The sequence below is a fragment of the Notamacropus eugenii genome, chromosome 1 (assembly GCF_028372415.1).
Source record: "Notamacropus eugenii isolate mMacEug1 chromosome 1, mMacEug1.pri_v2, whole genome shotgun sequence".
Taxonomy (NCBI): Eukaryota; Metazoa; Chordata; class Mammalia; order Diprotodontia; family Macropodidae; genus Notamacropus; species Notamacropus eugenii.
Window position 1 is genome coordinate 46867923 of NC_092872.1, and position 26425 is coordinate 46894347.

The following is a 26425-nucleotide window of genomic DNA, read 5'->3' on the forward strand; positions in this document are numbered from 1 at the left end:
TCTCATACACACACACACACACACACACACACACACACGCACACACACACACACGCACGCACAGCCGGACTCCTCTCTCTCCACCTCTGGAATCTCCTCCTATCTCTGCGTTCCCTGCTGCTACCTCTCCCTGCACCTTCTGAGATTCCCTTTCTGCTGTCCCCCTGGTTCTCAAGCACCTGTTGGACCACAGAGACAGGTGGAAGGGGCTGGGCTGGGCTGGGCTGGGTGTGTATGTTGGGGGAGGAGGTGGGGAAAGGTTGTGTGTCTGGGGAATCTGTGTTTATCTCTCTCCCATTTACTGCAATCTATCGGCAGTCGGCAGTCGGGAAGCCCAGCGCCAGGTGAGAAGAGAGCAAGGGGCTTCCCCAGCAGGCCCTGAGGAATAGGGGTTGAGGGGGAAGGAGGGATGAACAAACCGAATGGGGACGCACAGAGGTCCCGGAGGAGCAGACAGCCCAGAGGATAAATGGAGTCTAGGGAGGACAGACAGCCCAAGAGACAGACAGGAGAGGGGGAGGGGGGAGAGTGGAACTCAGGCTGAGCCTGGTGGGGAGACAGAGCCTCGGGGAGGACGAGGAGGACAGAGGGAGTTCAGGAGAAGGGTCAAGACCAAGGGCAAGAAAGTCAGAACCTCTGTCCAGGGAAATTTCCTGGAGGGGGGAAGAGGACAGAGTCAGGGATGAAACCAGATTGGAGTCAGGCCTGCGGCCCCTCAGGGCCAGATGAGGGGCAGAGAGGGATGAGCTGTGGTTAGAAAGGAAACTGAGGCCAGAGGCCAGGGTCCAGCCAGTCACCCTCCCTATTTGCCCATATGCTGTCTGTCATCCCTCCCCTAACCATTCCATTTCAGGCCCAAGAATTTAAGTAATGAAGGCCTGGCAGACACAGGCAATTAACTCACTTCCACAGGGGAGAAGCCCTGTGGGTCTGGCTGTTTATGAGGATGTAGGTCCCAGTCCACCTAAGCCCTCACGGGGATCCCACTTAGGGCCCTGTATGGTCCCTTATAGGAATGATCTGGCTCTGTTACTTTCTTCTCTGCTCTTGCCCCAAGCACCTCCCAAGAGAGATGACCTCCCCCTGTTCTCCCCCCACATCCTAATAGGCCCTGAGATTCCAGAGGCTCTTCTGGGGGATCTGGTCTCATTTCCCATTCTTTGGAGGCCAGACCCATCAAGGCAGGACCCTTACTATCCTCCAGGAGGATGATGCCCAGAAGGCTGGGGGAGGAGCCTAGAGGAGAAGGGTGAAGAGGAAAGGTCATTTAGGTTTTTAAAGGAGAGGAATCCATAGCTAATTTTCCTTTTCCTCCTTTTCCAGTGGGGGACGTGTGAATGAGGGGCCGGAGGGGTGACCGAATGACCATCAACATCCAGGAGCACATGGCCATCAATGTGTGCCCTGGCCCCATTCGACCCATCCGGCAGATCTCTGACTACTTTCCTCGGCTAGGACCTGAGGGTGGAGGGAGTGGAGCAGGCCCCCAAGCCCAGCTCTCCCCAGGGACTGGGGCTGCAGCTACACCCAGCCTAATGCCCCTGACTCTGTCCCCAGGGGCTGGTATTCGAGGGGCTGGGGCCTCTGAGGAGGGGGCTGAAGTGGACAGCTATGACTCAGATGATACCAGTGAGTCTGGGGAGACAGGGAAGGTGCTGGGGTCTCAGGATAGCTGATCATGGGGAGACCCCTAGGAGCACTGGGAAGGGGAGGCTTGGGAGATAAAGGGCTCTAAAAGAGAAGGTAGGGGAAGCCAGGGACACCAGGGTCCTTTGGGGAGAGAGAGGCCCTGATGCTGCAGCCTAGCTACTGTCATCAGAGTGACATTACATCTGTCAGCCTCAATATTAAGTATTTGTGCTGAGACACCCTCCCACCTACACAGACCTCAAGCCCTAGTCACAGCTGAGGACGTAGAAGCAAAAGCAAGTCTCTCTCTCTGTCTCTTTCTCTGTGTCTGTCTGTCTGTCTCTTACACGCACACACACACACACATACATGCAGTCACTTATAGTCATATACACAGTTACATACATATATATTTCCTGACACATAGAATGTCACTCATCCTCAGACCTCACACAGGTACACAGAAATACCCAGAAATTATTTTACACACTTCCACTCTTCTATAGTCATCTATACTTCTACTCACACACACACAGGCACTCAAATTCGTGCACACATGGGGTCTACTCAGAGCCACACTCATATCATCATATACTCACATGCACAGATACTCATTTCTCCCTCTCATACAGATACACACACTCTTCCTTCTATGTCTCTCTGTGTGTGTCTCTCTCTCTCTGTGTCTCTCTCTCATACACATACACATACACACACACACACACACACACATCCAGGCCTCTCAGTTTTACCTTGACAAGCATTTATTAAGTGCCCCAATGTCTTTAAGTACTAAGTACTTACCAGGCATTATTTCTGGCAATGGATGGGAATATAAAGACAAAATGAGTCCTTGCCTTCAAAGACCTTATATTTTTAGGGGTGGGGTGGAGTGGCATGTAGCATACACAGTTAAGCATAATAGAAGGTAATGGTAAGATAGATCAAGTACTAACAACTCAGGTGAACAGGGAAGACTGCTCACAGAAGGTAGCACCTGAGTGGAACCTTACAAAGAAACAAGGGATTTTAAGAGGTACAGACAAGGGAGTTAATTCCAGGCATGAGGAAGAGTCTGTTCCAAGGTAGAGACTGGAGATGGAATATTGAGTTCAGGGATTAGCTAGTAGATCAGGGCCAGAATGTTGAGCACATGAGGAGGAGTAAAAGTACATATTTGGGAAGGTTGTGGAGGGCTTTAAATACTAGACTGATGAATTTTATTTTCTGCTAGAGGGTATAAGTAGCCATTGAAAATTTTTATACTGGAGAATAATATAGTCAGATCTGGCTTTAGGATGGTAATCTCTGCCTTGGTTTGGCATAGGATTAAAGAAGGAGGAGATGGGAACTAGGAGGACAAAACTAGTGGACTATTGTAATAATTCAGGAAACAGCACAAACAAAACCAATGCAACCAACATTGAAAGGAAAGTAGAAAACTGGGGAAAAATTTTTACAGCAAATATCTCTGATAAAGGCTTCATTTCTCAAATTTATAGATAACTGAGTCAAATTTATAAAAATACAAGTCATTTCCCAATTGATAGATGATTAAACATATGAACAGGCAGTTTTCAGACAAAAAAAATCAAAGCTATCTATAGTCATAAGAAAAATGCTCTATATCACTACTGATTAGAGAAATGCAAATTAAAGCAATTCTGAGGTATACCTTACACCTATAAGACTGACTAATATGACAGAAAAGAAAAATGATAAATGCTGCAGGGGATGTGGGAAAATAGGACACTAATGTACTGTTGGTGGAGTTTGAACTGATCCAATCATTCTGGAGAGAAATTTGGAACTATGCCCAATGGGCTATATCCTTTGATCCAGCAATACCACTACTAGGTCCCAAAGAGATTTAAAAAAATAGGAAAAGGACTAATTTGTTTTTTTATATGTGTATACACACACACATATATAAATGTATATATCATCTCTTTTTGTGGTGGCTAAGAATTGTAAATTGAGGGGATATCCATCAATTGAGGAATGGCTGAACAAGTTGCAGTATATGATTGTAATGGAGTATTACTGTGCTATACAAAATGATGACCAGGATGATTTCAGAAAAACCTAGAAAGACTTACATGAACTGGTGCAGAGTAAAGTAAACAGAACTAGGAGAACATTGTATCTAGTAACAGCAAAAAATGCTGAACAACTATAAATGATTTAGCTATTCTCAGCAATACAATGCTAGCCACTGACAGAGAAAGAACTGATGACATCTGAATATAGACCAAAGTATATTATTTTCTCTTTTTTCTTTCTTTCTTTCTTTCTTTCTTTCTTTCTTTCTTTCTTTCTTTCTTTCTTTCTTTCTTTCTTTCTTTCTTTCTTTCTTTCTTTCTTTCTTTCTTTCTTTCCTTCCTTCCTTCCTTCCTTCCTTCCTTCCTTCCTTCCTTCTTTCTTTCTTTCTTTCTTTTTCTTCCTTCCTTCTTTCCTTCCTTCCTTCCTTCCTTCCTTCTTTCTTTCCTTTCTTCTTTCTTCCGTGGTTTGAGTTTTCTTCCACAAAATGACTAATATAGAAATATGTTTTACATGATCACACATGTGTAACCTGTATCAGATTGTTTCCTATCTCAAAGATGGAGGAAGAAAGGGAAGGAAGGATAGAATTTGGATCTAAAACTTAAAAAAAACTCAAATGTTAATATTATTTTTACATGTAAATTGGGGAAAAATAAAATATCATTTAAAAAAGTTCAGGGAAGAGGTAATGAGGATCTGATCTAGGGTTGGTGTTCATAAAAAAGGGAAAAGAGGATGAATGTAAAAGATAAAGATGTAGAGGTAGAACTGGCAAAACTTGGCAGTTGATTGTCTACAGGAAGAGAAGGAAGGAGAAGACTTGTTTCAACCTTTGTTGAGTGTGAAAATTTGGTGGTGCCCTCAACAAAAATTGGGAGATTTGGGGGCAGTTGGTGTGTATGTTGGGAGGAGTGGGAGTGGGTGAGGAAGATAATGAGTTCTGTTTCGGACCCATTAAGCTTGAGATGTGAACGGACCTTTCTCTACAGCTGCCCTGGGCACCCTGGAATTTGACCTTCTCTATGACCAGGCAACCTGCACTCTCCACTGCAGCATCCTCAGGGCTAAGGTGGGTACCAGATATACTTCTACAGACCCAACCCCTCTTTTGTTCCCCATAGCCCTGTTCCCTTCTCCCAGGGACCTAGCAGTTACTGGTGGGGGATATTCCTTCTTTTCACTTTCCCTTTTACCCTACCAAGTTGAACATTTTCTCCCCAGCTTCCTGTCTCTCTCATCTTTAGCTTTTCTTTGACTCACTATTGTTTCATCTCTCTTTGGGTTTCAGTTTTAATTTCTGCCTTCAGCTCCCTGGCCCTGCTATACACTCTCTTCTCCCTAGCCTTTTCCTAGATACATATCCTTATGTTGAGGGGGGGGAGGTGATGGGGTTTGGGGAAGCCTGGAGAATCTCCTTGGGCTCAGGTAAGAGGGGAACTGAGAAGAATCTCTACTCTCTCCTAACCCTAGGGTCTCAAGCCCATGGACTTCAACGGCCTGGCTGATCCCTATGTCAAACTACACCTCCTGCCAGGGGCTTGCAAGGTATTTCCCCATCCTGAGGTCCCCCAATCTTCTTCCTTATTCTTCCTATTTCCATCTCCATATTCTTTGCTAGAATCTTTCCCTTACTCCTCTAAGTAGTGATAGTCATTCCCTTTTTTGCTAACTTCTCTGAAGAGCCAAAAACTCTTCCTGAATCAACTTAATGTATCATCATTATTATTTTTAAGCTTCTACGACGTGATAGGCACTGAAAGAGATACAAAAGGAATTAGAACTTGCCTCAAGAAGTTTATAATTGAATAAATTCCTTCCCTTCCACCTTAAGCTCTGTTTTTTCCCTTCTCTTTGTGGGTGCTCCGTATCCCTTTTGGAACCCTTTACCTCCTTTATGACTGATAGGCCAACAAACTGAAGACCAAGACTCAAAGGAACACACTGAACCCTGTGTGGAATGAAGACTTAATGTACCGGGGAATTACTGATGAGGATATCACCCGAAAGGTGCTCAGGTGAGGTCCAGAAAACTCTCAACCTAATTTATCCCTTTCCATCTTTTCCTGGGGTCTTGATCTTTAAGTTACTCACCCCACCTCCCACCTCCACCAGGATCTTTATACTCCCCACCTCCACTTTCCACCCTCCTTCAGCTTCATTCTTGCTCATATCATTCCCATATGGAAAAAAAGATAGACCCTTCCCTTTACCCTGCTGATTCTTTAAGCTATGAATCTAACTCTAACAATTAATGGGCAAACATTTAGAAAGAGGAGTCAGTGTACATTGGTGCATTCTTTCCCCTGCAATTCACCCCTTAACCCACTGGAATTTGGTCTCTGCTTCCATCCTGCACCCTGCTGAAACTGCTCTCTCCAAAGTCTGGTGGTCTTATTGCCACATCTACTGGTCTCCTGGGATCAGATATTCAGAACCAGAAGGAGCATTAAAGATTATTTTGTCCAAGCTCTGAATTTTACAGAAAAGGAAACTGAGGCCCAGAATGAGGAAATGATTTTCCCTAGGTGTAAGTCCTCACCTAGTGACGTTTCTATAACAAGTGACACTGTTAACCACACCCTTCTTGTAAAAATTCTCTCTTCCCTTGGTTGATCAGATTCCAGTCCTTCCCTTTCTAACTCACCAGACTCAGTGTTAACTTCATCATCCTACAACATGACTCTCAGTCCAGCAGTCCTCTGAACAAATACCTATAATAGCTCACAATAGCATAATGATAACCATAAATATTAGGAATTATTATTACTACTATTATATAAAAGATAGCAGTTTCTATTTGAACTTCATTCAAAAGATGAGAAGATTGAAACAAATTATAAAAATAATTGGCAACATAATTCTTTAAGTGTTTACAAAACACTTTACATACATTTTCTCATTTAAGTTTAATCCATCAATATGGCTTTGATGAGTTTACTCTATCAAGTCCAATTCTTTTTATCTGACTGACATAATCAGTGGTCAAGTCCTGCCATTTCTTTGACAGGGAAAGGGAAGAATGAAAAGTGACTATGTAATCATGGTTGATTGGGGACATGGTGGTATCATCAATAGAAGGAGGGACCTAAGGAAGGTCTGGTTTAGGAAAGCAACAGTGAGTTTGATTCTGTATATGTTATATCCAGGTGGAACTGTGTAGCAGATGGATAGAGATAGGCATCTGAAGTTCAGGAAAAAAGAGATGAGGGCTGGAAAGAGAGATTTGGGGATCATCTGAATAAAATAATAGCTGAAGCTGTGAGGGTGGATGAGAAGGGAAAGAGTATTTAGAGGAAGATGGAGAAGATGGCTGAGGACCAAACCTTTAGGGATGCCCACAGTAAGAGAACAGAAGGAGGAAGAGAAGCCAGGAAGAGAAAGAGGCAGAGAAGGAGTTGTCAGAGAGTTAGGAGGAGGGCTGGAATATTGCAGTATCACAGAAGTCAAAGGTAAGAGTAGCCAGAAAGAGACGAAAAATAGTGTGAAGTGATAAGGAGAGGGCCAAAAGTATGAGGACTGAGAAAAGACCATTTAGATTCAGCAGAGAGGAAGGTGTGGATGATCTTGGAGAGAAAATTTCAGTAGAATGATGGTGACAGAAGCCAGATTGCTGGGGATTAAGGAATGAGTGGGTGGTGAGTTAGTGGAGGCAGTGAGTGTAGAATAAACCACATGAGGAGTTTGGAAGTAGAGGAAAGGAGAGAAATAGAAAGGTGGTTTGAGGTGGCAGTAGGGTCAAGCCAGTGTTTTGTTAGGAAAGAGGAGACATGAATGTGCTTGTGTAGGTGGGGAGGAAAAAAAACCTGCTGAGAAACATAGAAGATGCAAGTTAAGACAGAAGATGAGAGGGATAATTGGTGAAATAAGGTGCACAAGGAAGCAGGAGGGTATGGGATCAAGGACAGAGGAAGTGGGGTTAAACTTGCAAAGAAAGAGAAACAGGAAGAGAGGACAGGCATGGAGAAGTGTGTTGTGATGAGGATAAGACAAAAAAGAATTAATACAGGATCCATAGGGCTGATGCCTCCCTAGGGCCAAACACCACCTCCCTTTTTCTTTTACCTCACCCAACGGCTCTAAGGCCAAGGCTGCCTCCAGTTCCTATCAGTACTTCTAGACCCTGACTCCTCTCTACCACACACTGGCCAGACTATGGAGTCTGTAGACTGGAAACTGTCATTTCCTGGTTGACTAGTCTTGGTTAATCTGCAGCCACTCTCCTGGACTATCTCCATCTCTGTGGCTGAGGACGTTTGGGAGGGAAGGAGTAAAGGAAGAGTTCTTTTTGGTCTTGCTCCCCGTTCCAGCTCTTTTCTCCAGGGAAATGGGGAATGTGGGTTCTAGGAATTCTCCCCCACCTGGATTAATACCCATCTTTGGCTAGCTAAATGAAGCTGTGGAGTGAGGTGTTGATGTGGAACAAGGAGACTTGGTTACCAATAATGTTAGGGCTTAGGGACATGAGGACATATGACCCATGACTGGATGTGGTCACACTAGTAGAAAACGTCTTTCTTACACTGGAGAGGGGACCTCTCCTATATTTTCCAAGAGCCCCCAGGGCAGGGCATTCCTATCCTTAATTCCTGCTCAGGTGTCCAAAACAGGAAGAGGAGGGAAGAGAAAAGGGGGGCCATTTACACATGGTATTTTCCAACTAATCAGTGAAAGGAAGGGGGATTGGATGGGGCTGGGTTTCTAGTGCTCTTACTCCAATGGATTGGTTCCTAATCGTGAGGCCCCCAAAGTTTTTATGTAACAGCTTTGTTCCCATGAGATCCTTACCTCCTGTTCCAGGTAGCAAGGTGGACTTCTCTCTGCCCCATACAGAGGGAGAATTCCCCCTCCAGGTCCCCTGCAACTTCTCTGCAGTGTCCTCTGCACCCTGAGAGGGGATGTCAATCATGAGGTCATCATTCAGCATTCAGGGCATCATCTCTGACCCCTGCCTGGTTCTTCCTTCTCCTAAGGGAGATGGCTTGAAGTTGAATCTGCAGTGATAAGATTTTCTGTGACACTACCCCCTGATGCTTCTGTCCCTCCAGGATCTCTGTTTGTGATGAGGACAAGCTGAGCCACAATGAGTTCATTGGGGAGACTCGGGTACCACTTCGACGTCTCAAACCTTCCCAGAAGAAGCACTTTAACATCTGTCTGGAGCGACAGGTTCCGGTCAGTTTTTAGCATCTGGAGCTGAGACTTCCTGATGTTTCGGGAAGGGACTGGGGACTGGAGACCTTGGGAAAAGGGAGAGGGTCTGTGAATCCAGGAGGTTGATGGAATGGAATAGTTCACATTTAGAATCTCCTCTTCTCTCTGAACTCTAGTTGGCATCACCTTCCTCTATGACAGCTGCCCTGAGAGGTATTTCCTGTTATCTAAAAGAGGTAAGGAAATCATGCCCTACCCCTTGCTCCTACCCATAGTCTCCTTCAAGAGAAAGAAGGGAGCCATTTCTTTAGGGAGGAAAAGTCCACAATTTGGAAGGGCCGTGGTCTTAAGATGGCTTTGCCAATTCCTGCCTAGATGTGGAAGGAAGCACTTTTCTCTAACTCCCTAAAGACAAGAGAGGAGAAAGGGAGCAGGAGAGGAAGAATCATTTTATAGCATTGAGCAAGAGGGCAGACTGGGTGTAGCTGGAGCCATGGAGGTTCAGTTTCTGAGGTACTGCCTCTCTGATTCCCCCAGTTGGAGCGAGCAGAGCAGGGCCAGGGCCTGCTGGAGGAACGGGGGCGAATCCTACTCAGGCTCACCTACAGCTCTCAGCGTCACGGGCTGCTTGTGGGTATTGTTCGATGTGCCCATCTTGCAGCCATGGATGTCAACGGCTACTCAGACCCCTACGTCAAGACGTGAGGGACCCAGCCCCACTCCCTACTTGGGCCCCCAGGTGTCCTGACTCCCAGCCCCCAGTCTCCTTTCCTGTGCAACCTCACTCATCCTGTAGGGTTCCTTCCTACAACCGTAGAAGCAAAATTTTGAATTTGGATGGGACCTTAAAGATCGGGTGATAAAAAGAGTTAGTAGCAGGAAACCAGGTATCTTGTATGCCCAATAAATGCTTTTCTCACTAGCCACATCGACCCCCGGTTCTCTGTACTCAGCCCAGGCTTCTGCTCCCCACCCTCAGTTCCACTTTTATCCTTCCCCATTCCCAGAACCTAGGCATTCTGACCTGCAGTGGTCTCCATAGGTATCTGAGGCCAGATGTTGAGAAGAAATCAAAGCACAAAACATCAGTGAAGAAGAAAACTCTGAATCCTGAGTTTAACGAGGTGACCGAGGAGTGGGGAGAAAATGAGGTAGAGATGGTAAGAGGTGGGAGGATTGATCATGGAGGTGAGGTCATAAGGTAACTTGCTCTCTCCTTCATGAGAGCACTGATTTCCATCCTAACTACTAGGATGATACCATTTTTTAACCATACTGCCCTGGACGATTCTGGAAAATCTAGAAGGGATGTTTTCTGCTTCAGAGGAGAGCTAATTACTGTAATTAGTAATTGTGCTAATGGTGGCCCCACCTGAACGAGAAATACACAGACCCCTGGGCTCCTATATCTGTAGTTATGAATCTTAATTCCATCTTCCTCAAAGCTCTAAACCCCACAGTCTTCAGACAGCCAGTGATTGCTGTGGGAGCTGGCCAACAGGAAAGATTTCCTGGTGCTCACATGGTCCCTTTTCCTTAGTTGAGCAGGGTTACAGGCCTAATCAGGGAAATAATGTGGGGCAACCTCAGAAGTGAAGGTAAGTAAAAGTAGCCTTCCACATTCCTCACCTCCTCAGGAATTCTTCTACGAGATGGAACTCCCGGCTCTGGCCACGAAGACCTTAGAGGTTACCGTCTGGGACTACGATATTGGCAAATCGAATGACTTCATTGGTAAGATCAAGCTCCAGTGGATTTGGTTCTAATGACCAGTGTGGGGATCAAATTTATATGTGGAAACCTTATCACCTGTGCATTTGGGGGAAATAGGGCTACTTGATTCAAGCACTGGACTAAGTTGATGGGTTATGTACTAATTCCTTCCTTCCCTTCCCCCAGGTGGAGTGTCCTTGGGTCCCAATTCACGGGGAGAGGCTCTGAAGCACTGGAGGGACTGTCTTCGACAAGCAGATGCAACCCTGGAGCGTTGGCATACCCTGACCAGTGAATTGCCCCCTGCTGCTGCCTCCTTCTCGGCCTAAGACCCCACAAAGATCCCAGCCAACCAGCCCTGTGGACACAAGCTACTTCCTAATGCAGGAAGCAAGAGAACATGGGAAACCAGGGGCTTCAGTTGGACGGCTTCCCCTCTTCACTCTTGGAAAGTGAAGAGGGTAGAGAAGGGGTGGGAAGAAACTAAGCTCTGTCATCTCACTAGGCTCAGGAAAGGACAGAAAAGTCCACCTGTGTCAGCCCTGGGCAGGGAAGGGAACTTGGTACCCAGGCTGCTTTCCAGGAGGCCCTTAAGAACCTTAGCAAGAGTGGGAAGAAAGGGAGGGGAGCAAGGAAGAGCCCCTTCTTGGGGGGGTGGGGGGAACCACAGGGCCATGGGATTGTTACTCAACTTCGCACGAGTGTGTTGCACGTTTACATGGGGATGGGGGTGGGAGAAACTTCTCCCTCTCCCCCCTCAACACTTCTTGTCTTATTTTGTGAGATTCACTTTGTTACTGTGGGGATGTCTTTTTGTGAGGGGATGGGTGGGGCTATATATGCAAATTTCCTACTGCCTGATGGGATATTATATGCAAATGAACCATACCACTCGCATGTGCAAGGGGAGGGAGAGAATTTATTGCCCTGCTCCCTCCCCCCAACCAGGTCATTTCTCCTCTCATCCACCTCTCCAAGCTGCCCCGGCAAAACTCCCTGTAGCAGGAGCAAACCGGATTAGGAGAGGGTTAAGGAGCGAGAAAATTTCAGAAAACAAAACAAAAAAACCACCAAGCACCCCTTTAATAAAAGTCTGCAGTAAAAAACAAAAACAAAACAAACTAGCCCTATCTAGCTGCCCCATTAAAATGGTAGCTGGTGTAGGGGTCTTTGCCTTCAGGAAGGGGAGGCAGAGGCCCCTCTGGCTGCATCCAGGGCGAGAGGAAGGCAACACACATGGCAGCAGGGGGCAAGGAAGCCCTGTGCTGACCTCTAGAGTCCACCTGCCTTCCCTGCACACCACTGGCTGCAAATCCAAATGTGGCATGTGCCAGCTTTCAGGGCTAGGGGCTGCCTCCCCACCTCTTCTTGGGGGGCGCCTTGCTGCATGTTTACGCCTCTTCTGATTGTCAATGTCCAGACCAATAAGACTGGGCATCAATAAATGTCTCCAAAAACACACCACTCTTTGTCTTTGCTGCTTCTGTTGCCACTGCCACCTGGCAACTGGAAGGAGGGAAGGGGCTAGGGTAGGGAGTCATTCCGGGATGTCGATCACAAGGTCATCATCGCCGTCCAGGGCATCATCTCCACTCCCAGCATCACTGAACATCTGGCGAGGAACGGTGCTCAGGATGGTATGTGGGGGCAGCTTAGGAGGCCCCAATGGGGCCAGGGTTGCCCCTACCCCAGCACCACCAGTTCCCCGGCCTGGGAAGGTCAGTGAACCCCCCACTGGGCACTCAGGTGGCCCCACCGCCATCTGTAGGAAAGACAAAGGAGGAGAAAGATACAGAAGAATAAAAGATAATAAGGAAAATTTCTCTCCCTATCCTTGGAATGAACTTCTCTGAAAATTCATTGGACCTCTCCCTTCCTTTATTAGTCTACATAGTTGGGTAAGGTCACCTGGTCTCCTTACCCATCACTAATAGTTTTATACTCTGGTCAGGTGACCCCCTCTGTGGGTTAGTTAGTAACACACACTGAAAAGCTCCAAAGTATCAGGGTAACCCTGCTACTGCTTCACTTGAAAACTCCATTCTCTATAGATTTGCAGAATTATTTTTCTCAGGTTGTCTGTTACGATCACTGCCTTAAAGCCACTGGCCCAGTTCAGCCAGTACTCACAGTTAAGTTTCCAATGTCTTGGCACCAGAATCTAGCAGGACTGAGTGGAGATATTAGCCAAGTAAAAGGGACAAATCCAATGGCCAAGTTCAATTGTGACTGCAATTTGGTACTTGGTACAGGGGGAAAAGGGGAGAAGGTAGAAGCCACTTGGTTGGCATTTCATACCAACTGCCCAGTATATTACTATGTGTTATAAATTCTGTGGGAGCCTTGCAATTAACAGAAAATGTCTGTTGGCTGAGGGGTGTAGTATGGAGCACATATGCTCTAAAATTTCCCAGCACCTCCTTTCTTCCCCAGATTTCAAACACATGCCAGCAAAACCCTGGGTAGGGAATAAAAAATTGTTGGCAAGCTAGGTCAACAACAAGCTAACCCAGTAGCTTCAGGAATACAATTCAAGAACAATGCTCTTTCTGAGCCAGCTCCCTTTAAAGATTTTTGATCTCTCAACCGATGCCTTTCTGAAGGTCTCTCTCATTAAGACAGAGGCAGTGTGATCCACTGGAAGAGCACAGATTTGAATACTCCTTCAAACTTAATCTCTCAAGGCCTCAATTTCTTCATCTGAAAAATGGTGGTATCTCAGGGTTATCAAGAAGAAAGTATTTTGTAACTTTTCAAGTGCTCTATCAATGCCAGTTATTATTAAAGGGGCACCTAACAGTTTCATAACTTAAGAGATTTTTCCTTCAAATTCTTCCTTGAGCTGATACCATATTCCCTGAAGGTTTTAAATTCTCCTTAAATAAATTTCATTAGTAATATGAAATATGTAATATGATAGATAGTATTATAATTTCTATCTATCAAAAAATTAGTTACCACCTTTATTAACTCTATCCTAGATCACAGCTGCTAGATGGGTCTTCAGCCCAACCTTTCCCTTGAGAATGAGGAGGTAGGTGATGGCTGTGGGCAAACAATGATGCACAAAAGCCATACATCATCCCTCAGCTTGAACAGATCCTTACACCATCCTTCCCTTCCCCCATCCCCAACAGTGATTGTCCTCCACCCCTCCCTTCAATGGCTAAATTCCTTGAGAAAGCTGTCTACAACCGGTGCCTCCAATGCCTCTCCTCTCATTTTCTTAACTCTCTGCAGTCTGGCTTCCAACCTCATTATTCTACTAAAATGGTTTTGTCCAAAGTTACCAATGATCTCTTAATTGCCAAATTCCACGGCCTTTTTTCAATCCTCATCCTTCTTGATCTCTACAACATCAGTCACTGTTGAGTACTCTTTACTTCTTGACATCACCCCTTCTGGATTTTCGTCCTGTCTGACTGCTCCTCAATCTCCTTACTAAATCTTCATGCAGGTCTTACTTACTAATCATTAAGAGTCCCCTGAAAAGGTTCTGTCATGAGTCCTCTTCTCTTCTCCCTCTTTACTATTTCATTTGGTGATCTCAATTACCATGGACTCAATTATTCATATGCAAAGATTCCCAAATATATTTCTCAAGCCCTAACCTCTCTTCTGACCTCCCATCTCAAATTTCTAACTGCCTATGGGATATCTCCAATTGGATGTCCTGAAAATATCTTGAACTGTAGATCACTTATACTTAAAAACTGAAATCTTTCCTTAAACCACCCATTCTTCCAAACTCCCCATTTACTGTGTCTACCATGAGATACCTTAAAAGTTCTTCTATATTTTCAGTCTCTTGACTGTTTTAATATTTCTCATTGTCTCATGAAGTCACTAGCTTCTATTTTGTCCATTCTAATTTTTAGGGAATTTGATCTTTGGGTAAGATTTTTTACCTATTGTGCTAAACTTCTAATCCCCTGTCCAATTCTTCCATAGCTCTTATTTCTTTTTTATTTTTTTCCTTTAGCACTCTCATTTAATTTCTAAAAATATTTTTAAGCTTGTTTTAACTCACTTCATCTCTTCCAGGAATTCTTGCTGAACTTGTCCCCAAGCTGTGGTTTTCTTTGAGGCTTTGCTTGTAGATGTTTTGGTGTCATCCTCCTCCTGGCTTTGTGTCTTGCAAGTCCCTGTCACTACAATAGCTTTTAATGGTAGGATTCTTTTATTACTTGCTCATTCTTCCAGCCTATTTCCTGACTTCAAACCGTTAGAATCAGGCCCTGCATACTTCTAGAGGGAATATCTAGGCTGGTCCTGATGCTACTCTCTTGGGGTATTGATTGCAGTATCATTCCAGGATTTCAAAGACAGCTCAAGCTGGGGACTGTGAAGCTTTCAGGGCTTCCAAGGTAGTCTGATCCAGGGCAAGTCTGACTGTTGTCCCTTGGTCTGAGCTCTTCAAGTTTCTGATCTGGGTTTGGGTTTGAGCAACAGGCCTGTGAGCTTGGCCTTTGGAAGTTCAGTAGACTTCTGTTGGACTCAAGTCACTGTCAGCCAAGTGGGAAACTCTGCTGGTTCAGTGACAGAATTGTAGGTTTCCCTTTGGTCTGGGATTCCTGCCTTGGTTATTCCTCTGCAGGCTTCAGATTGGGTTGGAAGTTGAAACTGAGTCTCCACTCCACTCCTAAGTAAGAGCCTGATGGCTACTGTTTGCTTCTGGACTTGTTCCTCACTCAATATACAGCCTAGGGCCTGTAAATGCTCCTTACCCCAAAGGCTACCCTTGAATGAAGGCCCCCTATTCAGTCCACCCTGATCTGTAACCTGCAACTGGGTAGTGAGCAGCAAAGATGTCAGCTGGCATCTGTTCCCATGAAGCCTTGGTGCCCTAATGTGGGTCTTTGAACCTGTCTTGTTCTGGTGAACAGTCTTAGTGCTCTTTCAGTTCTTGGGTGGTGAAATGCTCTTATTGGCATGGTTCTAGTCAGATCCTGTCCTCAGGGTCCACACATGTATCTGTCTCTTTATGCCCACCCTGGCTCAAAAAATGACTCACCATGACTTTTTATTGGATTCCTGATCAGGATTCAGTCTATCTCATTTTTTTTAGATATTTCAGACATACTTCTTCCTGCTACAGCAACATCTTGGCTCTGCCTCCCCTTTCTTATCACTCTTTAGGGCATTACCATCCTCCCAACTCAGTCATATTCCTTGGTCACTCTTTACACCCCTATATCGAATCTGTAATCATGTCCTACTGATTCTACTTCTCTACTTATGGTCTCTTCTCCGTCTAACACTGCTGCCACATTGGCACTGGCCCTCACCACCTAAGGCCTGGACTATAGAAGTAGTCTTCTATTTGGTCTCCCTGCCTCAGTGTCTTCCCCCCTCCCCTCCTTGTTTAGCCTCCACTTAACTGCCAAAATGACCTTCCTAAACCCCAGGTCTGACCACATTACTTATTTAGTCAATAATCTACAATGGCTTCCTTATGAGTTGCAGGATCAAATATAAAATCCTCTGTTTGGCTTTTAAAAATCTTCATACCCTGGCCCCTTCCTACCTTTCCAATCTTTTCACACTTTAATCCCCTTCATTACTCTTTGATCCAGTTACAACAGCATCCTTACTGTTCCTTGAACAATTCCTGACTCCAAGCATTTTCACTGGCTGTGCCCTATGCCTTCTCATTCTGCCTCCTGGCTTCCCTAAAGTCTCAGCTAAGGTCCAACCCTCTGCAAGAGCCCTTGCCCAGTATTCCTTTACTCTTAGTGCATCCTCAGTGGATCCCACATACACCGTGTTTGTATGTAGTTGGATGCATGTTACCTCCAAACATTGTATTCCTAGTAGCACAGTAACTGGTGTAAAATATGGGTTTTAATGCACACGTTTACTGACGGACACCTGACCTAGACTAGATTCAAGGGACGCTGTGTAAGTCTCTGAGCTTTTCTTGGAAAGAATAAAGGAAAGCAGAGAGGACAAAAGGGACAAGTCTAACTTTCTGGTCTGTCAGTTTTTTCAAACAATACTTTTTATCAAATGACTCCTCTGCTAAAGAATGGTGCACTGCATCAGAACTCTGAGGTCCTCCACCATCTGGACTTGATCTCTGTGTACTGTCTCGTCTAGTTCCAAAAATACACCAGCCTCATACTTACCTCTGCCCATGTTATGAAATTCATAAGGATTCCTTGTTCTTCCTTGTTCTCTTCTACCTATCCAAAACCTACTCATCCTTCAAGACTCAGGCCAAGACCCACCTTCTCCTTGAAGTTTTTCCTTGAAACTTTACCCCCCTTATTCATCATTTCCTTCTCTGTCTCACAGAGTTCAGAATTTAAAACTGCATGGCTTATATTTTTTTCAAGGTCAAACTTGGCTATCAAACCAGACTGTAGCCCAAGAGCTGGAACCATATCTTATACTTCTATATACTTCATATCTCTACATCTATGTCCCAATAGCACTGAGCACAGTACATTGGGTACACAACAGGCTCTCAATACTTAGCAAAAAATCCTTGAATTCCTACATTTGAGCTCTCCTCTAGGGCCAGTAGCACCTATCATTTTGGTAACCCCAAACCCACACTATACCCCCCCCTCCAAGTGTCCCAACTCCCCCAAAATTCAGGTACCTTGAGCTTCCGGGGCAGGCGGGGCCGTTTCTCCCGCTTGGGTCTCAGGGGGCTGGGCTCAGGCAGCTGCAGGGCCAGGTAGTCGGAGGGGAAGGGGGAATATGGGGGGGAGGCCAGCTGCAGGGGAGGGGAAAAAGGGCAGAATGAAGATGGGAAAAGGATGGATGTTGGGAGAGGGAGAAGAAGTTGAAGGGAGGGAAGGGAAGGCACAGGAGAAACCCAAACAAGAGAAAATGGAAAAACAAAAAAAAATGGTGATGAGCATGGTGGGGCCCAGCTGTCTATCCTTTGACTTCCACACCTGCTTGCCTCCCCCCAACACTGCCAACCATCCCCTCACATGGAGGTGATCTTCATCTTCCTGAAGGATTTCCCTCTACTTGCCTCATATCTGCCCAGCACTGCAAAGATCCTGAGTTGGCATAAAAATAAACTTGGGAAGGCCGGGGGGGGAGGATACACGACGGACACAGGACTTCACCGAGTGCTGGGAGGGGCCAGCTTCACTCAGATCAGTGAAAGTAACTGGCCAAGACCCACAGACTACAAAAGCAGCTCATCTCTAGTTAGTTACACCAAGCTGGTTCCTAATTCAGAAGAAGCTGCTGCCTGCCCTCAGCTTGGCATTTTGGCATCATGGAAAGCTAAGGGCATCACCAACAACAGCCTGGCTGTGCTTTTTCCAAAAAGGCTGTCTATGAAAATCCTGCACAAAGTCAATTTTACTAGACTGGGCAAAACTACAGACACAACTCATAGCCAAACAAGGTAGACACATCCCATACACCAGCCCCTATGAACACTGGGTGGACACAAAGTCAGAGCCCATCAATAACAATGCCACTGCCAGTTCCTGAAGCAAGCTCACCACTTGATGTCTCAGCCAATCTGTGAAACCCACTTCAAGCAAGACAGCTAGCTTTACTTTCCTGATGCAGAAACTAAAGCTGTCACATCAAAACCTTGGCCAAAACATGACCACTGAAACTTCTACTCACCGAGGTCAGGTACGGAGAGGGGCCCCCGGAGGCTTGCAGGGGAAACCCTGAGGATGGGGGTAGTGAAAGGCCAGAGGGGGATGGGGCACCCCCCAGAGGGGGACTTCTTTTCCTAGAAAGGGGACAACAGAGAAGATCAGACCCCAAACAGCAAACCTTCAACCCTTGTCTCTAGCCTAGATCCTATTTGTACCATTCCCTCTTGAAAAGACAGGAAGCTAATGCCACCACTAGGCAAATATTCCAGAGATCAAAGAAAGAGTGAAAGGACCTAAATGCACAAAAATATTTGTAGCAGCACTTTTCATTGTAGAAAAGAAATGAAAATGAAGGGAGTGCCTAAAAGTTGGGAAATGGCTAAACAAATCATGGTATATGAATGTAACTGACTCTTATTGCTCCATAACCAACGATAAAACATTTAAATTGGAGAAATCCAAGAAGACTCAGATAAACTGACACAGTAAAGTGAGCAGAACCAGAAAAGCAATTTTTACAATGACTACAACATTGGAAAAAAAAAAACCAAACAACCTTTAAAGAGTTAAGAACTCTGGTCAATGCAATGAATGACTGCTACTCCAAAGGACCCACTAATGAAGCATGCTACCAACTACTTGACAAAGAAGCAAAGGATCAAAGACATATATTAAGCTATATTATTTTCTAAGATGGAAAAAAAAGTATGGATTTTGTTTTTGCTTGACTATTCTTATTTGTTACAAGGGTGAGCTGTTTTGAAGGTGTTTCCTCTTCTACATGGAAAGGGGTGATAAAGATACAAAAAAAAGAAAAGAGGGTCATTTGTAGCACTGATCGTTTACAGAAGACAACAAGAGACTCAGGAGACGCAGGCAATTAGGACGATTTTGAAACTAACATGGTGAATTTATTGTATTCTTTTGGAAGAAAAGCAAGCTGTATGTAACAGATTCCTGTCTTCTCCTGCAATTCTCTTTCTATTCTTCTGTGTATATGGAAATGTTCATGCTTGATGATGTTATATTAAGTACAGAATAACAAAAAAAAACATGTAAAGGGGGATAAAAAGAAAAGACAGAAAGGGCTTGTCTTTGAGACAAGGAGGAGATGTTCTCACCTCTTGGGGGCTGGTGTCTCAGTGAGTTTGGGTGTGCCCTCTGTCTCACTGTTCTCTGAGGATGCTGTGGCTTCTGAGTCTAGAAGGGAAGAGAGAAATGTTGGGCTATTTTCTCTACTCAGTGCCCTTTGTACTGAATGGATACATTTATTAAATATACCATGCACATTCCTTGTTCGGATTTATTTGCAATGTCCTCCCCCATCTTTTCTGATCATATAAGTCTTCTCCTTCCTTCCAGGTCAAGGGCCTCAGTCAGCAAATACTACTTTACCCTGTAAACTACCTTTATGGGTACATGGCCTCTTTCCCCAAACTAAACTACAAACTCCTGAGAAGCAAGCAGGAACTCTCTTACAGTTCCAAAATCCAGCACAATGTCCTGGATGTAGCAGACAATCAGGAAACAATTAACGTAAATAATAATTTCTCTCATCTGTTTCCTAAACGGAGTGTCTACATAAGAGAGTGCTGGATTCTGAGTAAGGAAGATTTAAATTCGGATCCTATCTCAGGAAACTAACAGCTGTGTCACCATGGGCAAGTGACAACCTCATTAAGACTCAGTTTCATCATCTGTAGAACAGGCATAATACCATACAGAATATCTACCTATGTGACTGTAAAAAAAGTGCTTTGAAAACTTAGCCATACTACACAGACAGTTGTTATTATTATTTGTGTCAATACTCTTTACAATAAGCCTGTGTGGGAAGGGGGGCAGGAATCATCACCTTCATTTTACAGATTAGAAAACTAAGACCTAAAATATGACTTATCCAAAGTATAGAACTGGAACCAGTATCCAGTTCCTCTGATTCCTATGTTAGCCTTCAGAGGAGACGAATAAATTCAGGCAGGAGGCTTTAACAGTCAATGGGGAAGACAGATGCATGGTCCTAGCCAGTCCTGGAACTCTATCTCCTTCATCTTAAGTTTCCTCACTTGTAAAGAAAAGACAAAAGATGTTTGGACTATTCACCTCAAATAGTTTTGGGGAAGAGTCAGAGAACTTTTTTTTGTCAGTCTTAAAAACTTTACAGAGTCCGAATTATTACCGTCAGCACAGGCACTCAAGGACTCTGGTGAAAAGAGATGAAGGGGTAGGCAATGCTCCCTCTTCAAAGGGTCTTCAGTCCCTAGGCTCTAGTTTTTTACTCACCAGAAGAGTCTTCATCCACATTTTCATACTGCAGCAGACGATCCAAAAGGAAACTAAAGAAAGAGAAGGGGAGGAGGAGTGGAAGGGAGTGCTCCCTTTGGTTCTCGGGCTCTTTCCCTTTCTTAGCCTCCTGCTCCTTTTCCCTTTCCAAACCCTCTCACCTCTTGTCCCGGGACACTTTCAGCAGCTTTCTCTGCGCCTTCCTGAGTTCCTCCTGAAAACACTCATGCTCCTGCATGAGCATCAGAAAGCATCAGAGCTGGAAGGGCCCTTGGTCAAACCCTCTTTCTTATTCACAGATAAGAGAAACTGAGGCTCGGGGGGAAGGGGTGGCCCAAGGGCACAGAGCATAGGCAGGAGAATCCCTGGGGGAGTGGGGGGGGGAGAACGACTGTTCCCGGGCCTCCTTCTTGGGGAGGGTGGGAGGAGGAGGGAGGTGACTCACAGAGGACCCCATCAGAGGCATGGTCTAAGGACCCTGGGGCAGGAGGAGCCAGGCTCGGACCCGTCCCCTGACACGCACTTACGTAGATTAGGAATTTGAGCTTCCGTTTCAGGTTCCGGTATTTCTTCTTGTAGTCTACCTCAACGTCCGCTTGCCCATTCATGGCTGGCCAGAGAAAACACACCCACCCCGGGGGTCCGATGCCCGATGCTACTCAGGCTCGGGGTACAGGCCCTGCAGGGGAGGGCCCCCCCCCCCCCGGCCAAGGCCTGGGGAGAACCGTTACCTACTCCCCACCCCACAACAGGCGCTCTTCAGCGCACAACTTCCGGAATCCGCCTACTCACTCCCACTTGAGACTACAATTCCCAGAATCCCCCGCGCAGAGGTTTCTGGGAAGAGTGCGGCCCGAATAAGGACTACCCGAGAGCATCAGGGAAACACACATGCGCAATGAAACCAGCAAAGAGGAGAAAAAAGTTAACTCTGGCTCAGCGGAGGTATTGACCAACGGTCGCGTAGGGACGCGATGACATCACGAACGCTGAGAAAAGTCGGGTGTCCTCCTATACCTCCGCTGGAGAAGTTAAAAGTTCCGAGGATCGTCCTACGACGTTCCCTTTTTTTGAAAAGCAGATCACGACCCTCTTGGAGTTTTTAAACTCATGATGCTGCGCCGGCAGAATTAAGACCACGCTCAGACTTCGCGAAATGAACACGTCACGCCCGAGCGCGGCGGAAGCGCCTGCGGCGATTTACCCAAGCAGGACCGAACACTTGTTTTCGACAAAGGGAAACATCACCAAATCGATCATTCCACTCGGAGGCCTCTTCCCGACCCCCGGCTAGCAGGACGCCTGCGCAGCCTTCTCCGCACAGCGTGAAGCTCCGCCCTGAGCGAGGCTAAACTACGGTGGCCCGGAAGGGGTTGGGCCGGCGCGAGAAAGAGGCTTCCACCGGCGTGGGGAAAAGGCGGGAGCTGTGGGAGCAGGACAGGGGGCGGGGCAAGATGGCGCGGGAACGCGAGATGCAGGACTTCATCCGGAGCCTCTTCCGGGGTCGCCCCGACCTGAGGTGAGAGGGGAGAAGGGACCGAGGGAGGGGAAGGGGGACGAGAGAGGCTTCGGGGCTCGCGGGCGCCGAACCGCGGCAGACGCCCCGGGTGGGCCGCGCCGGGCCGCGCCCGTCCGGGGAGCCCGCCCCCGCGCCCTCCCCTTGACTCCGCGTCCCGCCCCCCAGCGTGCTGACCCACTCCATCGTGAGGCAGAAGTACCTGGCCCACGTGGGCCTGGACCACCTGGAGCCCGAGGACAAGAGGAAGCTGAAGCGGTTGGTGGAGGAGGAGCTGCTGAAGATGCAGGTGGAGGTGGGCCCGGCCCCCCGCGGCGGCGCGGGAAGGGGAGCTGGGGGAGGGGGGCGCCGGCCGTTCGTGGCACTGACGCCCCCCTCCCCCGCCCTGCCAGGGGGATGAGGAGGAGGAGAAGGAGCCGCTGCCCGGGGACCAGGAGCGGCCCAAGCGGCCCCTCAGCCCGAGCAGCGCCTCCAGGATGGGCCGCGTGAGGAAGCGGCGGCCGCGCATCAACTCGGAGACAGGTAGTACCCCAGCACGCGGGACCCCCTCGCCCCCTCGGGTTTGGGTTGTCTCTGCCCCCGCCCCCGTGGACTTGAGCCTGGGCACCCCCCTCCCGCACCTGCGAGACCCACCTCCTTGTGTCCGGGAAGGAGGCGTTGGAAGGGGGGGCGTAGGACCCCAGTGGAAGGAAGTCCTCATCTGCCAGCGGCCCCTCCTTGTGCCTTCTAGAACCCAGCTCGGACGACTCGGGCCTCGATCCCCAGCCCGAGAGCCCCCCGAGCTCCCCGCGGTCCCCGGCGGGCGATGGTCTGACCCGGAAGGCTCGCCGCTCTTCTGAGGAGGACGGACTGACGGCCCAGGACGAGGAGGAGCGCCGGGCCTCCGCGAGGAAGAAGCGGGTCCAGGAAGGGCTGCGGGAGAGCCCCGGCAGCAGCGAGGAGGAGGAGGGCAGGAAGCCAGGGAGGGAGAGGAAGGCGAAGCGGAGAGCGCCGGCAGCCAGGACTGACAGCGCCCCGGAGGAGAGGAAGGAGCCTGGCGCCGGGAGGAGGGCGGCGAGTAGCGAGGACGGGGACGAGAAAGAGCAGGCCCGGAGAAGGGAGCCCGGGCCGGTCACCGAGGAGAACGCTAGTTCTGGGAAGAAAGGGACGAGAAAACCCAGGAAAGACGAGAGCTCCAGCGGTGCCGAGGAGGAAGAGGAAGACGGTGAGCACCTCAGGGACCAGAAAGTAAAGGGAGGGAGGCAAACAAAAACCCCAAGGGGACGGAAGAGGTCGGCGAAACCGAGTGAGAGCAGTGAGGACCCGGAGGACAGCGAGGGGAAGGCTGGGCACGAAGAGAGCGAGGACAGCAGCGAGGCAGAGGAGAAAGGAACGAAGAGCGCCCCCAGCGAGGACAGTGAGGGGGAAAGGAGAGTGCAGGACGGCAGCCGGCCTTGCCCCAAGAAGAGGGGAGCCAAAAACGTTGAGAATGAGTCTGAAACAAGTGAAGATGAGGAAGAAAGGGCAGGAAGGCCCAAGAAGAAGGAGGCCAGAAAGGGCCGAGCACCGCCCTCATCCACTTCCTCACAGGATAGTAGCCCAGAGGCCAAACCTGGAAAGGTAAGACTGGGGCATGGGAACGCCGGGGCAGGGTTGAAGAGAACAGGATAAAGAAGTATTTGCATCGGTGCTTTTCGCTTTTATGTCTCCTACTCCTCCCCACTCATTCTTTGTTACAAGGAATAGAAGGGCCGGGGTATTCAACAAAGCCCATGTCTATATGTATAATACGGTATATATAGTATTTCACACCCATAGGCACCCAGTTCTGCAAAAAAGGGATTGAGGTGTGCTTTCTCTATTTTTCTGGAACAGATTTGTTCATTTAATTCTATAGCCTTAAGTTTAATTTTGTTGTTCTTTCATTGCTGTAGTTGTTTTTCATTACTTTCCTGGTTTTGCTTACTTCACTTTACATCAATTCATATAAAGGTGTACTTTTCTTTATTCTTCATATTCATGGTTTCTTACAAAAGCATTATTCCACTATATTTTTATACTCGATTTTCCCCTGTCCATGGGTGCCTACTTTTGTTTCCAGTTTTTTGCAACTATAAAACTTGCTGCTGCTTTACTGTATGTGGGACCTTTCTATTTTTGACCTTCTTTCGTATGCTAAACAGTAGGATCTCTGAGTATTGTAGTCACTTTCTTAGTACAGTTCCAAGCTGGTTTTCAGAATGGCTAGACCAATTCACAGCTCTACCAACAGTATACATTAGTGTCTCTTCTCATCACTCCTCCAATACTGATGACTCCTATCTTTTGTCGTTGACATTTTTTACTGGGTATGAGGTGAGGTGAAACGATGTTGTTTTGATTCAGATTTTTTCATTGGTGATTTGGAGCAATGTTTTGTACAGATAAAGGTAAGGTTATAAAGGAGGGTGTAAATGGGACTCTTCAGAAGAGTCGTAGTCAATTATGAGTCCAGGGTAAAATCAGAGGGTTTATTTTTCTCTGTCCTGCCCTCAACTGGGCTGTGGTCCTTGGTGACCCCTCTCTCACCTTCAGCCTCTCTATTCCAGGGCTCTCGAAGAGGAGAGGACCACCCTGCAGTGGTTCGGCTAAAGCGCTACATCCGAGCATGTGGTGCCCATAGAAATTACAAGAGGCTGTTGGGTTCCTGTCGCTCTCATCAGGAACGACTCAGAGTCCTCAAGGCAGAACTGCAAGATTTAGGCTTAGAGGGTAAGGTGAAGACAACTGGGGAGGGAAACAAGGAAGGAGGGGAAGCCCATTAGGATAGAAGCTTCTTGAAAACTAGGGTTGGGTCGTGTGTGTGTGTGTGTGTCTCTATTACTTGGCACAGTGCTTTGCACATAGTTGGCAGAAAATTTTTATTGACCTCCTGGGAGATCAGATTGACAGTGATAGATTCTGGACACTTAGAAGGGACCAAAAATTCTAGAGGAGCTCAAGGAAAGTCCTGGAGAGAGTCAGTGATTGAGGAGGTAGTCAAAGAAAGATTCAAGAAAGAGAGTATTGGCCCAAGCCACATCCTTTGCCCTGGATCTCAGTCTCTTAGTTCCCTCACCTAGGTTGGAAAAGATGTTGAGGCTGAACTTAAAAAAAAAAAAAAAGACAAGCAGCTTTCCCTTCTCCTTCTCTCAGGTAACCCTTCCCTGGAGAAATGCCGAGCCGTGAAGGCACGAAGGGAGGAGGCAGCAGAGATGGCCTCTTTGGATGTCAGTAACATCATCAGCAGTTCAGGTACAGATGTTATGAGGAAGGGGGAGCTGCAGAGAATGAGGCCCATGTGTAGAGGCAGCTGGGGGGCATAGTGAATAGAGCACTGGAGTCCAGAGGGCTTGAGTTCAAATGCTGCCCAACACACTAGCTGTGTGACTGGGTAAGCCACTTAATCTGTCATTCTCCACTTCTTCACCTGAAAGGCAGGGAGAATAATAATAGCACCTACCTAATGAGGTGGTTGTTGCTGGGATTCAATGAGGACCTTTAAGGCACGATCTTATTAATACTATTACTATGTTGTAAACTATGTTGTGTATAGAGTAGTGAGGACGGAAAAGGGGAAAAGGCATTCCACACTGACCTTTTGCTCTCATGAGGGAATATGCTGAGGCACTTTTTTGGAAGTTTGTTCAGATCCTGTCTGTCCTGCTTAACCATCTGTGTGATCTCAGGTGCCATAATTTCTCAGGGTCTGTTTTCTCCACAAAATAGCTAGGAAGAATCACCGAGATCCATTCTAGTTCTAAATCCTATAATTCTCAGGGCGATCTCGAAGACGCAATGCCTGGAACCCACGTGGGGAAGTTGGGCTATCCCAGGAGGAGCTGTACCACCGAAGAGCCCTAGATTCGGATGGGGATGAGCCAAAAGCCCACCCACCACCTACTGATTGGTCAAACCTTCGGGGTATCATCAGCAGTGATGGGGAGAGTGATTAAGCCACCCCACAGCTTCTAGAAGCCACAGTGCCTCTGAGCATAGGGAGGAATCTGCTCCTCCCCTTGTATAAAGTGTATAGAGCACCCCCTACTGGGTCTGAGTATTTATAAATGTATTTCCTTTCCTGTTTCCAGTTTTGTCTGGCAGTGGCAGGTGAATTTTTTTTCTTACCTGCAAGGGTGATGACTGTAATAGAATCAGTGGCTTTCATACCTACAAAGATAAAGTTGCTTGAGTCTGGGCTCTTAGTTTCATGTTCTCATGTTTTTGACTGAAATACTGGTATTTGTGTGGCCTTTAAAAGTCTCAATAAATGATTATTTGTTATCCATTGTTTCACATTTCTGGCCCAAAACAAGCAAAGCCAGTGCCTCTTTTCTGGGCCAAGGTTGAGGAAAGTTAGCCCAGCTCAGATTGCTTATCACTGCTGCTCTCAGTAACCAACCATTTTTATTCCAAAACTGCAGAAACTTTCCGTAGGTCTTTTCACCTCTCCTTAATCTCTCCTGGTTTTGCTGTATGCAAAGGTGAGAGTACAGTACAGCCCTGGGGC

The 26425-nt window shown here is 47.0% G+C and overlaps 3 protein-coding genes across 4 annotated transcripts; 2 read left to right on the forward strand and 1 right to left on the reverse strand.

Moving 5' to 3' along the window:
* Positions 1–40: 40 nt before the first annotated feature.
* On the forward strand, positions 41–11959 carry DOC2A (double C2 domain alpha). Its single transcript, XM_072599013.1, has 11 exons — positions 41–199; positions 1324–1629; positions 4662–4741; positions 5143–5217; positions 5578–5687; positions 8718–8844; positions 9000–9059; positions 9361–9524; positions 9866–9947; positions 10461–10557; positions 10723–11959. The coding sequence occupies exons 2-11, from the start codon at positions 1338–1340 to the stop codon at positions 10863–10865; spliced, it is 1230 nt and encodes a 409-aa protein (XP_072455114.1). The 5' UTR covers positions 41–199; positions 1324–1337; the 3' UTR covers positions 10866–11959.
* Positions 11436–21060, reverse strand: INO80E (INO80 complex subunit E). Its single transcript, XM_072599047.1, has 7 exons — positions 20930–21060; positions 20564–20634; positions 20403–20455; positions 19241–19319; positions 18142–18253; positions 17144–17260; positions 11436–12298 (listed from the first exon to the last, which is right to left on the reverse strand). Exons 1-7 carry the CDS (start codon positions 21008–21010, stop codon positions 12074–12076), a joined length of 738 nt encoding a protein of 245 aa, XP_072455148.1. The 5' UTR covers positions 21011–21060; the 3' UTR covers positions 11436–12073.
* A 663-nt stretch (positions 21061–21723) lies between these two features.
* HIRIP3 (HIRA interacting protein 3) lies at positions 21724–26199 on the forward strand. Of its 2 annotated transcripts, none has more exons than XM_072598990.1 (7): positions 21724–21921; positions 22087–22213; positions 22311–22440; positions 22649–23517; positions 24486–24648; positions 25072–25170; positions 25696–26199. In XM_072598990.1, exons 1-7 carry the CDS (start codon positions 21857–21859, stop codon positions 25869–25871), a joined length of 1629 nt encoding a protein of 542 aa, XP_072455091.1. In that variant the 5' UTR covers positions 21724–21856; the 3' UTR covers positions 25872–26199. The 2 variants fall into 2 exon arrangements, with proteins under 2 accessions (XP_072455091.1, XP_072455100.1); XM_072598999.1 differs by having other exon boundaries at positions 22087–22207.
* Positions 26200–26425: the final 226 nt, after the last annotated feature.

Excerpts from the sequence above, each read along its gene's own strand:
- DOC2A (XM_072599013.1), top strand. The coding sequence starts at position 1,338 with ATGAGGGGCCGGAGGGGTGACCGAATGACCATCAACATCCAGGAGCAC. Across the intron at positions 1,630-4,661 it reads CTATGACTCAGATGATACCA|CTGCCCTGGGCACCCTGGAA; the intron begins GTGAGTCTGGGG and ends CTTTCTCTACAG. Across the intron at positions 9,525-9,865 it reads TCAGACCCCTACGTCAAGAC|GTATCTGAGGCCAGATGTTG; the intron begins GTGAGGGACCCA and ends TGGTCTCCATAG.
- INO80E (XM_072599047.1), bottom strand. The coding sequence starts at position 21,010 with ATGAATGGGCAAGCGGACGTTGAGGTAGACTACAAGAAGAAATACCGG. Across the intron at positions 20,635-20,929 it reads AGCTCAAATTCCTAATCTAC|GAGCATGAGTGTTTTCAGGA; the intron begins GTAAGTGCGTGT and ends ATGCTCATGCAG. Across the intron at positions 17,261-18,141 it reads CCTCTCCGTACCTGACCTCG|CTGGCCTCCCCCCCATATTC; the intron begins GTGAGTAGAAGT and ends CCTCCCCTGCAG.
- HIRIP3 (XM_072598990.1), top strand. The coding sequence starts at position 21,857 with ATGGCGCGGGAACGCGAGATGCAGGACTTCATCCGGAGCCTCTTCCGG. Across the intron at positions 22,441-22,648 it reads GCGCATCAACTCGGAGACAG|AACCCAGCTCGGACGACTCG; the intron begins GTAGTACCCCAG and ends TGTGCCTTCTAG. Across the intron at positions 24,649-25,071 it reads GCAAGATTTAGGCTTAGAGG|GTAACCCTTCCCTGGAGAAA; the intron begins GTAAGGTGAAGA and ends TCCTTCTCTCAG.